Genomic DNA, 16,889 nt, shown 5'->3' on the forward strand with positions numbered 1-16,889 from the left:
CTCTCATTGACTCACCAAACTCTCACTTATGAGTCAGATGCTTTAATCACACTTGGACAAAGCACCGGATTCCTATTAGGGTAAATACATGTACCCCTAGGGCCTCACCTAGACCAAAGTTTCCACTACAACTTAATCATGTTAGGTGGTCTTTTAATCTCACATTTTGATTTTGATTAGAGTGATAATTAACTTTTAACTTAAATATAATATTAGAGCAAAAGTGTTCTTACAAAAAATTTGCGTTCAAACCTTACAATATTATTTTCGTTCATAATCCAATCAATTGGTGATTAAACAGTACAGAACAACACTTAAATTGGTATCGTAAATATATAAAGCTAGATTGTATGATGTAAGAAGAAACACAATAACAACAATAATAATGAAAGATAACCCTAAAAGCTAAGTATAGTGGGAGGAAATATAGGGTGGGGAAATGGAGGGCAGAGTTTGAGTTTGTTGGTAGTGATGTGGTGCAACTGGGAAACAAGCATGTGAAATGGTGACCACTCATACTCATAGATATGTGTTTTGTGTTTGTTTTTTACAAAAGTGGAAGCAGAGATATGCCAACATCAACTTCAACTTCATTTTTCCTCTCTATTTGCTATTTTATAATTATGTCATCATCCCATTCCCATCGCACAACACACACTTCACATATTACCAAACCAATCACCATTATATTTCTATTACCTACCTTCAACTTTTACCAAACCAGTCACTGTTTTTACTACCTACCTTCAATCTTTTTAATTAAAAACACAGTTCAGTAATTATTTGGTTTCAAATCATGGGGTTTTTTCATTTTCAATGTTTTTTAAGAAGCCATACCTATTTGACTAGTGTTTTCCCTGTTTTTCAAAGACAAACAATGAAGAAAGGACAACATAGTAGAAAGAAGGTAGTCAACTATGGGAACAATAAACACAAGGCTCGAGAGAGAGAATGACAGAAAGAAATGGAAGGATCGAATATCGATTAGTAAGTAGTTGTGGTACTCAATTATTGGCACTCCCAGACCCCCATACCACAAATATATCTCTAAAACTTATAACCTTTTCATTTTCTTCTCTCTTTCCTATTCAACTCTTTTTCTCCTTTTTTTTTTCTCTCAATCATTTCATCCTTTCTCTTTCTGCCATCATTTTTCATTTCTTCCCAACACTCACTCCCACTTCGCCCCTTTTTCATTCATATTCAATGGACATTCATTTTCCACTTGGGCTTTTCATATATCATTTTTTAACTTCTATTAACTTTTCATTTTTTTTATCCATGCTTTCCCAATTAATCTAATATGGTTTGTTTTAACTTGGTAGGGAGGTAAATATGGCACCAAACTACACTAGTAATTTTAAAAAAAATGTCTATCCCGATGGTCTTTGTCCATGAAGTAGGCAGGCATAAGGTACGTATAGGTGCAGTTGAACTAAACTCATGTTGACCAACTTCTATAGCTTCTATAAATTTTAAAAGCCCTAAATTGTATAACTTTCAATTCAACTTGAGTTGAACACAATAACTAATTTAATTTTAATAAAGTCATTTATTTCAATCTAATTATAATTACAACATTTGACATTTAAAAAAGTAACATTGTATTGTGATAAATAAAATGTAATAATTGGAAAAAAATAGTAAATATTTAAAAATATTATTTGATGAATATCGTGTTTTCTAAACCCGTTAACGATGGTTAAATTTCATGCTTAGTGAAAAATAGTCTTTTCTTGATAGGTCATGTCCATATCTTTTTCTAAACCTAAAATTATAAAATTTTATCTTGATGGGCATATCATTTTTTTTTTTTTATGAACCTTGCCTATGATTTTTTTCTTGGTCTTTGTCCATCAAGAAACCGTACATCCATTAAGAAAATTCTAAACCCATCAAGAAATCCAAACACAAATGTATTTTTTTCCTATGATGGCCATTGCAAATCAATAAAATTCATCTCTTGATGAGCTTCATTCATCAAGAAAACCTAACTAACTTGATGGGCAATACCAGTCAACTAATATATTATCCTTATGTTTATTATGCACCAAGAAATATTTTTCTTAACATTTTTGGACCATCAACAAAACTAGAGGAGATAGAGGAACTAAGATCTGAGATTGGCCTGACAGAGGACATGACGGAGGTGATGTCGGAGGAGAGACAAAGAAGAAGAAGGAGGAGAGAGGGAGCTGAGACGAAGGAGACGCCGGAGATGTTACGGTGCGCGAGGGAAAGCCGGATGTGACTCGTGTGACAACGTGAAAAGTGAGGAGAAGATTTTTGCATGGATCGCGTGAGAGGGAGAGCGTGTGAATCACGTGGGAGAAAACTAGAAAACCTAATCTAATTTCCTTTTATTATTATATAAACAATACAAATATATATAATTAATTAATTCATGTTGGGTTGGGTTGAACAATTTTTTTTAACCCAAACCCGAAAAAATCCTATTTTTTTAACCCAACCCAACTTACCTTCAAAACATTAAGTCAATACAAAATTGTCTAACTTACATTCAAAACATACTAACAATATACAAAATTAATCATTAACTAACATTTCTTTTAACACATTGAAAAGAACATATTAAGTCAATATTCTCAACTCGTATTTAAAACGATAGAAACTTTTCTACATATATATTCAAAACAACAAGAACGTCGTCCCAAGGTTTATCAATTTAAAATAAATAAAAAAACTAATTTTTGCTCTCTTTGGATCAAACATTATAATTAATATTAAAGCGAATAAAAATTATAAATGTAGAAATTAAATTAAAAAAATACACTAACAATCAAGTTAATTCCATCAATCTAACAACACAATTCTATCAAGTCAAACTTTAAACAAATCAACCCACGTAATAAATATAAATCAAATAAAATTATTTTCTTTGTATTTTCTACTACTTTTACTCATATTGTTTCAACAAACGAACGAATGAAAAACATGCTGGGAAGAAGAAAAAACTTACCGACGGTGAACGAAAGAAATGCCTGGCGCTAGAAGTGGAAGAAAAGGGGATTTCGAGAGGAACGGGCGGTGGAAGTGAAAACCTTGAAGGGGAGAGAGGGTATCACAACGGCAAAACAGGGGGTAGTATAAGAGAGATGAGCGGCGGGAAAGGGGGGGAGGTGATGCAATGGCGGATGGCGGAAAGGAGGGATGTCGCAACCAAAATTGTGAGGCAGATGTTCCTCGATATTCTCATCGTTTTTCCTTCTCTTAATTATTTCTTATTTAAATTAAAATAGCATATATCTCCTAACACATATTATTCAACCCAAAATATTATGTATTCACTAATCTACCCAATTTGATGAAGCTGCTATATTATCTTTTCTATATTAGTCTGACCAACCTAATAGAGCTCTACAAACTGGTATTTTTCATCTGATCTTTACCAATTTATCCGCCAGTTTGTATAACTATATAACTTAATATTTATTCTTTTCTTATTGACATGACTCGATTCAGATCATAACTCTGTATTTGAAGTGAAAAAATTGAGCCTTTAGTCGCTACTTAATACCTCTACCCAAAGGTTGGATATAGTCCCTCCTCCCGTTCGATTATTAGATAATAAGTATAATTTAGTTAGATTTGTTTAATGGTTAATTTAGATTAATTAATATTATTCTAAAAATATTTATTTGATTATCTTATTTCATTGAACCACTAGAAACTACTCAAAGGGTTGTGATAAAAAAAGCTTTTGAATAGAGTTTATGTTCTTTTTTTTGGAGTTTTTTCAGTTTTTTAAGAGTTGTGAATTTGCTTTATTCGGCCATGAATTTTACCTAAATCCCTTCAACAATATCATTGTTACTTGAGGATAAGAAAATCATCACATTTCTCTAATTTTAAAGGAATTCGTTTCTATACAAAATGACTATATACGAAAGAATGAAAAGGTGCATAGAAATTGGAAAAACAATAATAAAGTATGAATATTGTTTTGTTTATTTAGATGGCCAGTCTACATGGGTTAATTCTTTTTGAAGTGTTTTTAAGTTTTTTAAAACACTAACGAAGTTAATCCAAACATATTGTTATTAAAGTATTAAATAGGCAGAAGAGAAAGAAAAATGATTAATAATAAATGAAAGTAGCATATATTAAATAAAAAGAAAAGTACTTTCAAAGAAATCTGAAAGGATGAAACATCATGCCTGACAAGAATAAGTTGTAGAACATAATCACCAACATCTCTCCCAGTAAAATAGATAGAGTAAAACCCAATGCAATAACACATTCTAATCAGTGACTAAAAAATTATACTCTTACACGTGAGAAATTTGATCACCTTGTTAATCTCACAATTAAAACTTATGATATCAAATCAGGTTAAATAAAAGAGAGAGAATCTAAATAAATTTATATTATTGTATTAATTTAAGTGAAATTGATGTATCTCCAAAACCCATCCTATTGCAATCGAAACTTTTGAGTGTTTCAAAATTGAAAACAACCGTGAATGAAAACAAACGATTACCAATTGCCACAAAATTGCAAGTATTGAAAAGTAGATGAGAGTGACAAATCAATGCATAATGCAATAATACTAAGAAAACTAATAATAAAATATAAATAAAAAGAGAGAAAATATTTTGAATTTATTTACAAAAAAAGAAAGAAGAAAGAAGAAAATGAAGAATAATATTTTTATAGATTAGGGGCCATATAAAAACTAATGGAGAAAAGTAAGAGTAAGAGCATGCGCAAATAATAATATTGTAAGCCAGCTATTGTATTATTAACCAAAAGTTGAAAATGACACCTTAACCTCACCCATTTCCCCTTTTTACCTTTCTTTCAAACTAACCATCATCTTATTTCATTTAACCATCTTTTTTTTATTTTCTTTAGAATTCATTTCTTTTCGGGTTAGAAAAAATTTCTTTGGAAAATAAATCAAGCATAAGTTTGAACAAATAAGTCAATGACTTGGTAATATTTGAACATTACAATGTAATCCTCATTCATCACACCTTTTATATTTAATTACAATATATGTTAAGATTCTAAAATAGGAGGATTAATATAATTGATCACTTACCATACATTCAATTCATTTATACCCCTTTATCATTCAAACAGTAAAATATTGATAATGAAATTTCAATTTTAAAGCCATATTGACAATGATCTATTGATAGAATAATTTGATATTGATGGATATTTCTTTTTGTTAATAAAACATTGATAAATATATGTAAAACAATAAATTTAACTCCTGGGTCTTAACATTAAACTAAGTTATGGATTTTATTACATACTATATATATATCATGTTATATTTCTTTTATATGTTTTTATTTGGATTTATAAACGATACCTTAGATTTCAATTAATTCTTCATTTCAATGCAATTTTCCTGTATTGGACCAAATATTTAAATAATCGGTAAACTTTAACGTAAATAGTTAACTTTAAAGAAAGAACTAATTCTGCGCTTTTTTCTTTTAAATGTGATTGCATCATATGAAATACACATTGGCTTGAAATGAAGATGAAAACCATAGGTAAAATAATTATATCTTCAAAGGCACATATATGTTCACAATGCTTCGAATGTGACATTTATTTTTCTGAGTTTTTCTATGCTAAACAGAGAACTCCATAAATTTATTTTGACTTAAATGGGTTAATATATGTAGGAGATATATGTTGTCTCTATGCTGACATCATCAAATTAAATAGATGAAAACAAAGGTCTGCCAAAGTTCTCTATGCTGCCATTTTAGATTGAGACATTTCATTGATTGTTCTTCATTAAAATAAAGGATAGAAAATAGGAAGAAAAAAAGAAAAGTACATTTAGCATTATTTCCCAACTTTATTGTTAGCTCAATCCATGTGAAATGAGAGAATTCTATCTTTGGATCTCACAATCCACGTCCTATCTCTTATCTAATTCAAAAACTATTACTATATTAAAACTTTTTACAACTTCTAATTCTTTCTTTCATCAACAAGTCACATTCATCCATCTATAATAAAAATTTGTGTAAAAATAATAAAACTTTGTTGCTAAATCAATTGTAATAGATATCTATGATAAACATAATTGTATTATTATTTTTTATCACGTTTACTTAGAATTATAAATTTTACACATTTACTGTCATCGCTATCGTTGGACCTTGATGCATGATAGCAATTATAATGGTAAAGATAATAGTGAATAATAAAGGTAATGGTACAACTAGTAGATCACACGCTAATTCTAATAAAACACAATTGGATTGATGATTGTCTTATTTGTAATTGCATTACATTTGTTGGCTACCCACAAGGGCAAACAACAGCAAATTTACATAGATGAGATTCACTTCTTAGATTATCATTGGTTTAATTACCACCCTTATTTTAATAGTCTTTTATCGAATTAGATTAATACTTCCACAAATATTTATACACATCTTTGTTTTGAATGAGTTGTTTTTATAACATTACAACTCAAAAGTTTCAATTACATGAATGTTGGTTAAATTATAAAATTTAAGTTATCTTCAAATTTATATGATAATCAAGTCATATATATATATATATAAAAACGTTAAAAACAGTAACGATCTCATAAACTTTTTTCGTTAAACTTTGAAAGCAGTTTAATAAATTTTAGAATTTTAAATTTTATATTTAATAAATTTCTAAACTTTTAATTATATGTTTAATTGGGTTGTTAACTTATTTCATTCATGAAAAATACTAAAAAAAAATATTGAATGGAAAGGGAAAATGTTCATATGTTGCATAAAAGATTGTCCCACCAACAACTTTTCTTTCTTTTCTTTTTTCTTCTCTCTTTCTACGAATGTCCACCAAAACATTAAGGTTTAGTTTAAGTTTATTTTATATAAATTTTAAAATTTTAAAACTGAATTTTGTAGGGTTGAATTTTGAGACTTGTATCTATTTAATGTACGTGTTATGAATGATTTTTGGTCAAATGATATAGTAATTGACATCTAACGCTAATAAAATTGACGGTCAATAAAATAGTCTAGTATGGATTGAAAGTGGCAACTTAGAACCATGGACCTAAGAAAAATGTTTAGCTTGGTCTTGGCCCAAAATTGGTTTAATCGTGGCAACTAAGGTTGAGGTCAAGCCTTGTCAAATGACTAATAGAAAATGCATCCAATAATATTCTATCAATAATATTGGTGTCTTGTTCGAACATTAAGTTTGTCTAACTTGCCTCCTGTTGTTTCCGTCGGACACTTTATCTCCTTTTCCAAAATATAGAAATTATTTTAGGTCTAGAATAGGGCTTGAGAGAGATGCTCGGTTTCAACCAAGGTTGAGTTCAACCCTAGCCAAACATGAAACCAAACATCTCTTTGACCCAATAAATTATCTTATTATCATGAAGTGATTTTGGAACTTTAGAGAACAAACTAGATCATACACGTATTCGGGTGGATTGCCATTATCTTTTGTGATAATTTTCTTTATAAAATACATCAATACTTATATTTAAAAAGTCACTAACACTGGAAATTATACATTTTTTAAATGGAATTTTAACACAGTTATAAAATTTAGGATTTTAATGAATATTATTATTAGTTTTTAAGACGATTTATTTTTAAAATTAAATTAATTATTTGTTAAGCACTATAATTGTAGAAAAATGTATATTTTTAAAATTAAACATGGGAATGCATTTAATCAGATGTATTTTAATTCACACAATCATGGAAACGAAGGAAGTGGTCCTGTTCATTTATTACAAAATTTAATTAAAAGTTTGAAAGTTGAAGGATTACTTTTAATTAATAGCTCAAAAAAAAAGAAAAAAAAAGATCCCCCTACAAAGTCTTATTTGAATGACCTTTATTTTCACACATCCACACAATTTCATTTAATAATAATAATAAATGATAATAATAATTTTAAATTTGAGATGATAAAAGTCAAAATTATTTTAATAATTTTTTCTGTACGGCTACTTACTTAATGATATAAAATTACTTGTCAAATTAAAATCTTTAAATACTTAATTAAACATATATAAACCTTTCAACAAAATATTATTGAGCCCAAATAGTAATATCCTTATGTATATGTGTAATAGGAAAGTGTCCATGTACCCAAAAAAAAAAATGTTAAAGAAAAAGCAAAACAAAAATCACTTGGAGGGACTGATTCATTAACATATTTTCTCATGTTTTTTAAAGATAAAACTTTGGTTTTCATTATCATTACATTTTTGCATGAAATTATATTTTCACATGTAATTAACGTTGATTTATTTTTCTCAATGAAAACTTAGTTTTCAAACAAACATGGCCATTCATCCATCTTCCACTTAAATGATTTGCAGGTGATCTTCATCTCTTACATTAAATATAATATATATGTAAACTTTGTTTTCTATCATTTATCATTTTCACATGTTTTGTTTACCCTAAAAAAAATTGATTTTGTACTTATACATTAATGCTTTTACGTTTTTTATTAAAGTGCTGCAACACGAGAACTTTTCAAGTGATCATTTAACTAAGTACTACTTTCATCAAAACATGTTTAACTGTGAATTTGTGAAATTCTGATGGAATTTGATGCATTAATACGTTTTGTGTTAAAATTATGTTTTAGATTTAGTATTACCTTAAATAAAATCTTAAATTTGGTCCTTTTTTATTTTATTTTATTTAAAAAATAAAACTAAACCTTTACACTAGAGGAACGTGTCTAGAATGGTAACTTTGTTATTATAATTAGAGAATCATAATACTAAGTGTAGGTGAAAGCTATTTTAGTTTAGATTATCATAGTTTGTATTTGTTGGGTAAATTGTTTTTGTTTGGATAAGAAATAGTAATTTTTTTATAAAATTAAAAAAAATATGAGGAGATCAAAAATCACTATATTTTTATTGAAAATTTATTATTATTTAATCAATTTTAATAAAAAAATTCAATTAAAAGAGGAAATTGAATAAAGTGTTTTTAACCTAATTTGATACTTAAATCAAGGGTTGCTATCCAAGAATGGTAACAAAAGAAATAAACCACATCGATTTAGACTTATGCGATGTTGATTGATGTAGTCAACAAATTTCTAACTCATTTGCTTCAAAGATAATTGAAATTGATAGGCCTTAAAAAGAAATTTGAAATTGATAAAATTATAGGGAGAATATACATTTAATGCTTTAAAATTGAAACGCTAAACCTCTAATCTCAAAATTAATAATTCATACTCAAACTATGTAAACTTTTACTTTTGAACTTACCAAAACCAACAAATGAGTCTTAACATTTAAGTACGAGTCTTAAGACATGCAAATGGCAAAATTAATTAAACTGCATTTGAATATTGACTAGAGACATTTTGGGTTACCAAAGGATATATGAGGGGGGAGTTTTCTATCGTATAAAACATAAAATATTACTATACACTTCATGAATAAATGTAAATAAAACCATCATTCAAATTTGTATCCAATAATCATTAGATAATTTTGCCTAATGTGTATAGATGAATCCTTAATTAATGCAGTGACCCCTCTAATTAAAAATAGCAAAATTGTAAAGGTCAATAATTGCTTTTGAATACAAAAAGTATCATCTATTGACAAACTAAAATTAATACGTTAATGCCCCAAAAAGAAAAGAAAATAAAAAGTATGTTAATAACTTAAAAGTACGTAATTACAAATTAGGCATTGCATTATTATATTATTGGGTACATATCACTCAACTATAATTAATTAATTAATTACTTTTCTTATAAAATATTTCATTCTCCTTTAAATATCAAACTATTAATAGAAATTATATATCAAATTTAAACTCTAAACATTTGTTAGTGAATAAATTAAGTAAAATTTTCTAATAGAATTTTGCTTCGAGTTATTAGTGCGTACATATAAAAGTGTATAAGACTTATTTAAATGTAAAAATTAATGTTATCTTTAAGAATTTTGAGAAACAACAAAGAGTGGATATAAATCCTTCATGGTATTATTTCTACATATTATCTTTCTTTGTTCTTTTACTTTGAAGAAAAGAATTAAAGTGATAAAACTTCAACTTATTTATGAGTTATTTGAAAATAATTTTAAATAAAATTAAGTGAAAATAACTATTAAAAACACTAACAATAAAAATAATTGAAAAACACTAACAATATGTCTCTACAAGTAAATTAATTTAAGTTTTCCATTTGGCCTTTCTTTTAGTTCTAATGGTATGAATTATAAGTTTGAAACGGTAAGTTAATTGACATGTTATCGTCAAATTCTTGAGGTATGAATCGATATTTACTCTAAATTTTATCAACCAACAAAATTAGATTATGTTTACATCGACAAAAACTTAAATTTTGACATGAGTTTTCATTTTACATTTTTTAAAATTACATCTATTTTTTATTAAAAGAAAAGAAGAAAACATTATAAATTACACTGTATATATATATACACATATACACACTAAGACTCTAGGCTATAGAACTCCAATGCTTCAATAAATTCATAGCTCATGCTGTCAAGAAAATAACAACTCGGGTTGTTCTTATAGTACAAAGTACTTGAGAGAACAAAATAAAAAAGAGAAAATTACAAGAATTTTATAACCCTATTTATTATGTATTTTGGAAAATTTTGTTAATAGATAGCTTCATTTATTTAAAAAAAGAAAAAGAAAGTATAAAAGCTTATAAAAATAATATCAATTTCAATTGGGCAACAAAGGAAAATTCTTCTTCTGTTGACTTCACAAAAAATCGAATGAGAAAAAGAGGAAAGCAATGGACAAAGAGATGGAAGGTTTGGAAGTTTCATTTGTCAATTTATATGCAACATTTTTTCCACATGGGAGAGGGAAATTAAAAACAAATTTCATTGCGGGAGAAAATGTCAACCTTTTTCAAAATAAAATTCCTTTCTTTTTTTAAAAAATTAAAGTTATATATAATATCTCCATTAATCATTAATAATATCATCACTTAAAATAAAACAACAACTCACATGATTGTACGCGCATCCTAGCATAACTCAACGGTTCAAAGAAAAATAAATTATACAACGGTTGTAAAATTGTCTATAATTGTGAGTGCGGAAATTTAAATAAAAAAGTATACACGTGAACTTCACATGACAATAATGATAAGTTTGTATTTTGAAAAAAAAAAAAAAAAGACTTACAAGATGAAAAAAAATTGGGCACAAATGTGTATATAGTGTTTGTCAAACAAACACGGATTCTTAAGTAAAATAAGTGTACACGTGCAGCAAGTAAAGAGTTTGAGTATTAGATTAGACTTACATTGACTAGAGCCTATCATAATGTATAATTTATAAGTGCGGTTGATCTAAGTCTTCTCTCCAATGAGATTTCAAAGTTGCAATATTGGTGTTAATCTTTAACTCACAAAAGTCGAGGCTAAACACGTGAAGAGTGTGCCTCGTTTGGTATTTGGCTATAGTCAGCCTCAACCAAGATCGAGGTCGAGCATTTTCCCTTAACCCTATTTAAGGCTTAAGACAATTCATTGAGTGGGGACAAGGGTGAAGTATGCCCCATTGAGTACTTTGTTAGGCTCCCTTCTCAAGACTAATTTTGGTCACAAGATGTCACCTTGAGCCCGAATCTTGTTGTCTTTTTTGCTTGGTCGTTTTTGTAACATCTTAAAATTAGGCGGGAACATGAATAATAAATTGAGGTCGTAACATCCAAATGATAGGAATCATGCTTATATAAAAATATAATTGAGAAAGGCTTTACAAAATTGAAAATTACTATATATATATGCCAATAACAAAGACCTTTCTTTTTTGTGACTCAAAGTATTTGAGGAATTTTAAAGTTAAAACACGTTTAGCTTTGAACAATTTTACATTTTGATGACTTCTTGAGAATTCTCTCCATAAAGAATAAAACATATTGAAAAAACTTATGTTAGTTTGTGCGAATATCGTTCACTTTTAGAAGCAGTTTAAGACGAACAATAACCGTGTAGTTAGAAGATAATTAGATGAGTATCGCCGAATCCGAATTACTTCGAATTATGAATCTTGAGATGAAGGGTTAGTGTTTCCATCTTTCGGTAACGACTCAATAAATTTATAATTGTTATTTTAAAAAACTATCAATCTAAGAAGGGATCATAGCAAGCAAGGTTAACACAACAACAAAAGCTCATCTTTTGTTTTATACAATTTGGAGTCGATATTTGATTCAATTTCACATAAAGCAAACAAAACAAATATCCATCGAAAAAAAAAAAGAAAGAAAGCTAATCACAAAATGACACGTGAATAAATGACAACCGTGGATGGAACTGATGAATTAATTAGATGAAATGGCATAATAATTTAAAACAAAAGAGAGAGAGAGAGAGAGATAGAGAAAGAGAGAAAAAAAAAAAAGGTAATCAATCATCTCTGCAAAACTGCAACAAAATCAGAGCATAGAGAAAGGGAAAGACCTCAGAGAAAGACAGAGAAGAACAACCACAACAACAAAGAAGAAAGAAGTTAATTTATTTTGTTCTCTATTTAAGTTAGCACCGCCGTTTCCCATGGCGGCGTTGCAGACGACTTCACTTTTGCATAACAAATAAAAATAAAAAAATAAAAAAAAATTACCCTCTCCGAATCTGATTCCCAATTCTTCAACCCTTTTTTTCTCAAAACTACTTTCCGATCATCGTTCAGAGATTGTGTTGTTTTTTTTTTCTGATATGGATTTTGATTCAAAATCAGGAAGAATATGGCCGGTTTTTTCCCACTAGACGGCGGCGGAAGCGGCGGAAGAGTACCCAATTATCATTTTCCCACTCCAACCACCGGCGGCGAAATTATTCATCCAACAACCGAGGGGTTATTTTGGTACAAGAATTATGAGAGATTGGAAACATGGGAAGGAGAAGAACAGCAACAGCAGCAGCAACCGGCGCAAGAACAAGGGGGAGAAGGGTTTGTTTACTCCGGCGATGAATCGCCGGCAAGATCGTCGTTGGTGATGGTGAGATCGGGGAGAGGCGGGGGCGGTGGAGGAGGGCCGGTAACGAGTTGCCAAGACTGTGGAAATCAAGCCAAAAAAGATTGTGTTCACATGCGATGTAGAACTTGTTGTAAAAGCCGTGGGTTTGAGTGTGAAACCCACGTGAAAAGCACGTGGGTTCCTGCCTCTAAACGCCGTGACCGCCACCTCCGTTCCGACGGCCTTAACTCCAAACGCCCTAAGGACACCCACTACCACCCCACTTCTTCAGGTTAACAATTCTTCTTCTTTTTCTTTTAATTTTGCCTACTTTTAACACAAAACCCTCAATTAATTCTTTTCTCTTTTTAATTTAGGGTTGGACATGGGGAATTTTCCGACGGAAGTGACCACACCGGCAGTGTTTCGGTGTGTACGAATGACAAGCTTGGACGAAACCGACGACCAATATGCGTATCAAACAGCTGTCAATATCGGAGGCCGTATTTTTAAAGGCATTCTTTACGATCACGGCCCTGAACAACCACCTCCCCCTCCCTCCTCCTCCTCCGCCGCATTGCTCGATCCAACTCCGCCCTACCCGACTCCTCTCTCCACCTATATCACCGCCGGTACGCAATTTTTTCTTCCTCCATCATCTTAGCAATGAATAGGTGAAATTGAAATGAAAAGAAAAAAATTAATTAATTAAGTGAGTGAAGGAATTGAAGTTTCGAGTTTGTATTAAAAGTATATAATTTTTTTTTATGAATAAATTTTTAAGCTTGTAATTTTTCAAGGGAGAGTTTGCATTAATTTGCCGCCATTGTTGGAATTTCGATGCTCCTCTTTTCTTTTCTTTTCTTTTCTTTTTTTCATTTCTTTTTCTTGTCCTGGTTTGAATTATTTCTCTTGGTTTCGTACTTGGTTGGGCAAATTATCATAACCCTTTTATATTAATTATTTTTAATTTAAATCCTATGCTTTTAATTTTTCTTCATTTAATTATTTCAATGAATTTCAACCTCTTGCCAATTTGTATCTAAACAAACATCCAATAAAACGATCGATTGAATAATCTTGATTGAGTTTTCAATTTTTCTAAAAAATATTTAGTTCATTTTAATGTTCTATTTCACGTATATTTCTTTGTTGTGTGTTATTAGGTTTTCTTTTTATTAAAAAAATTAAATAGAAATTTCAAAATATTGATGAACTAACAGAAACTAATAAAATTTTTGTTTTGTAAAATGTAATCAGCAATTCAGCATTTCAATCAATAATCGCAATTAATGTTTTTATGAAGAAAAAATGTGAATTGCTGTAGTTAGTCAACTATGAATGTGACATGTTTATATTATTTCGTATTCTGATTTTTATTTATTATTAATATTCTTTTTACTTCTCATCATCAACAATTTTTGTTCTCTTTTTTTATAACAAAAAATGATAAAGGAAATGAGTAGTTATTGTTGTTGTTTTTCAATAACTCATATCATATTCTTGATTTTTTTTCCTTTTCAGCTACTCTATACTTTGCATCTGTCAAGTTATTAATTACTTGAAAAATATTACTTTAATAGTTAAATTTTTATTGAGTTTTCTGTTCTCTTTTCTTTTTGATTAATGTTTCCTTTCAAATATGCATTTGAATTTCAATCTATCATCTTTAAAAGAAGTTGATGATTTCAGATTTTTGGAACTAACCTTCAATTTGATTTCCTGATATTTTATCATATATTTTGACTTTATAGTTTAAATATGTAATTTGTTTTGCTTTTTACTTATGAAGTATACAATAGGAACGTGTATATAACTTTTTTTAAGATACAAATTTAGTTTATCATATGGATCAATATTAGTTTGTAAAAATTTTGAATTTTTCAAAACTCTATTAGATATTTAGACACAAGATAGAATGTTTTAGGAATTGATTAAACATCTTTATTTTAAAGACAAAGTAAACACAATTTTTGAAATTCATGGATTAAACTACCATAACTCTCCCATAGTATTACTTAATTATTTCCAGCCCTAATGACTGAGTCAAATATAATTAACTCATCTGTGTAAAGAAGGAAAAAAAATGATAATTGGTGCTATATTCCAATAAAAAAGGATTTCTTTTATGTCTCATATTTATCAATTTAATTGAAACTTATTGAAATAGATTTGTTTAATCATTGGTAATGAAATTATCTCATCATGGAGTTGTAAAAAATATGAGAAGACAACACACACATCTCTAGGGCTTACAATTGCTATTAGTTGCTTTACCATATGTTAGATTTATGCTATCTCTCTCTAGAATAGTGTTTAGTAATTAATATTTAATTAAATTATTGAGAATAATGATTTCTTCCCTCAAGTCATAATAAGAACTTAAGTTAAGGATATAGAAATAGATTACAAAATGATGAATGCATGAATTGGAGAGTCCAAAAAACATTTTCTCATTCAAGTTGGGTTTTCATTAACTTAAGTTTTGTAAAGAACTAAACTAAGACAAAAGACATGATTGTTTTAATTAAATGTAATTTGTTTTCAATTTATGAAATGGGAGGGTTTACAAATTCATATGTAGGTATCTATATCTTAATTATTATTACTACCTAAATACACAATCCCAAATACAAGAATAAAGTTGATAACAATTTATATTTTAAAGTAGAAAAAGCTGCATAATTACTTTGAAAGTTCTCTCAAATTTATAAGCATGTTCACCCACTCCATTGATGCCTACCTATGCTACTTAATTATAATCTTATACCCTTGTAGCTTGTATATATTATCCATAATTTAGTACATTGCATCACTCCAAGATTTTGATTTATTATTTTATGTGTACATATCTCCATATATGTTTAACAATCTTAATTTGTTTGATAAACCGATAGAAAATAAAGGAAAATAATCTTCTATTCCTAGGTTTTCTTCCTTCAGTTTCATTATTAATTTCTTTCAAGTTCTTGTACGAATGATCTAAAACTTTTTTTGGAAAGAACAAATGAAACTTTGACGGACCATTTCAAAACAAAGTTTTGCTGGCTCACTTTTCGCTCTTGCCCTTTGCACTCAATTTGTTTAGCATCTGGATGAACTTCGCACATTATTGTTGATTGTCGTAGCAGAGGTGAAAGTCATGGAAGATATGTAAGAGGAGAAGACGAGGGAAGAAAAAGAAATATATTAAATAAAAAAGTTTAGGAAAAGTTATAAAACCTTATTTTGATAAACGGATCTAATATCATTTTGGCACAACTTTTTAGGTCAATCTATCAAGTTACTCTTTTCTTTTTTTCTATACCCTAGCCGATTACAATGAATCTTTATGAAGAAGAAGAAACTAATCTTTCCATCTTTTAAATTGAGCTGCTTTGATTATTAACAATACGAAGAAGAAGAAAAGAAGAAAATTTCTTCATCCATCCATTGGTTTTTTAAGAAAGAGTTTCATGGAAAAAACTTACATAAATAAAAGAATTAGTAGATGCTCACCAACTTTGAAGAATAAATTTGTTGTCATCCAGTTAGTAAGAGTAACGGTGAGATAGATATACTCATCATTAGTATTTTGTAGAATTTAATCAAGAAAAAATGTATGATAATAATTAAACAACAAATCATGAACCATTGTGTATGCAATATATTATAGATTGATAATGTAATATCTATGTACAGTGACTTGCTATAGCATCAAGGGAAAAAATGGTCAGTCATATAGTAACAGTAGAGGTAAAACCCAAAAATATATAAATAAATAAATATCTCATGAAATTAGAATATATCAATTAATTAAATTATACATATATATTTTTTTTATCGTACATTGATCATTCTATTCTACAAAGTAGGTCTCTAAAAAAATAATTGATTAGGATCCCCTTTAATTACAAGCTAACTAAACTTTACTTATGCCATTGAAAATAACTAAATTAA

At 28.7% G+C, this 16,889-nt stretch overlaps 1 protein-coding gene across 2 annotated transcripts; it reads left to right on the forward strand.

The window, feature by feature from the left end:
- The first annotated feature begins 12,346 nt into the window (after positions 1-12,346).
- LOC101216097 (protein SHI RELATED SEQUENCE 1) lies at positions 12,347-13,807 on the forward strand. Of its 2 annotated transcripts, XM_031884865.1 has the most exons (3): positions 12,347-12,501; positions 12,731-13,242; positions 13,328-13,807. In XM_031884865.1, exons 2-3 carry the CDS (start codon positions 12,738-12,740, stop codon positions 13,612-13,614), a joined length of 792 nt encoding a protein of 263 aa, XP_031740725.1. In that variant the 5' UTR covers positions 12,347-12,501; positions 12,731-12,737; the 3' UTR covers positions 13,615-13,807. The 2 variants fall into 2 exon arrangements, with proteins under 2 accessions (XP_031740725.1, XP_004146546.1); XM_004146498.3 differs by having other exon boundaries at positions 12,348-13,242.
- Positions 13,808-16,889: the final 3,082 nt, after the last annotated feature.

This window comes from Cucumis sativus, chromosome 4, assembly GCF_000004075.3.
Source record: "Cucumis sativus cultivar 9930 chromosome 4, Cucumber_9930_V3, whole genome shotgun sequence".
NCBI classification, from domain to species: Eukaryota; Viridiplantae; Streptophyta; class Magnoliopsida; order Cucurbitales; family Cucurbitaceae; genus Cucumis; species Cucumis sativus.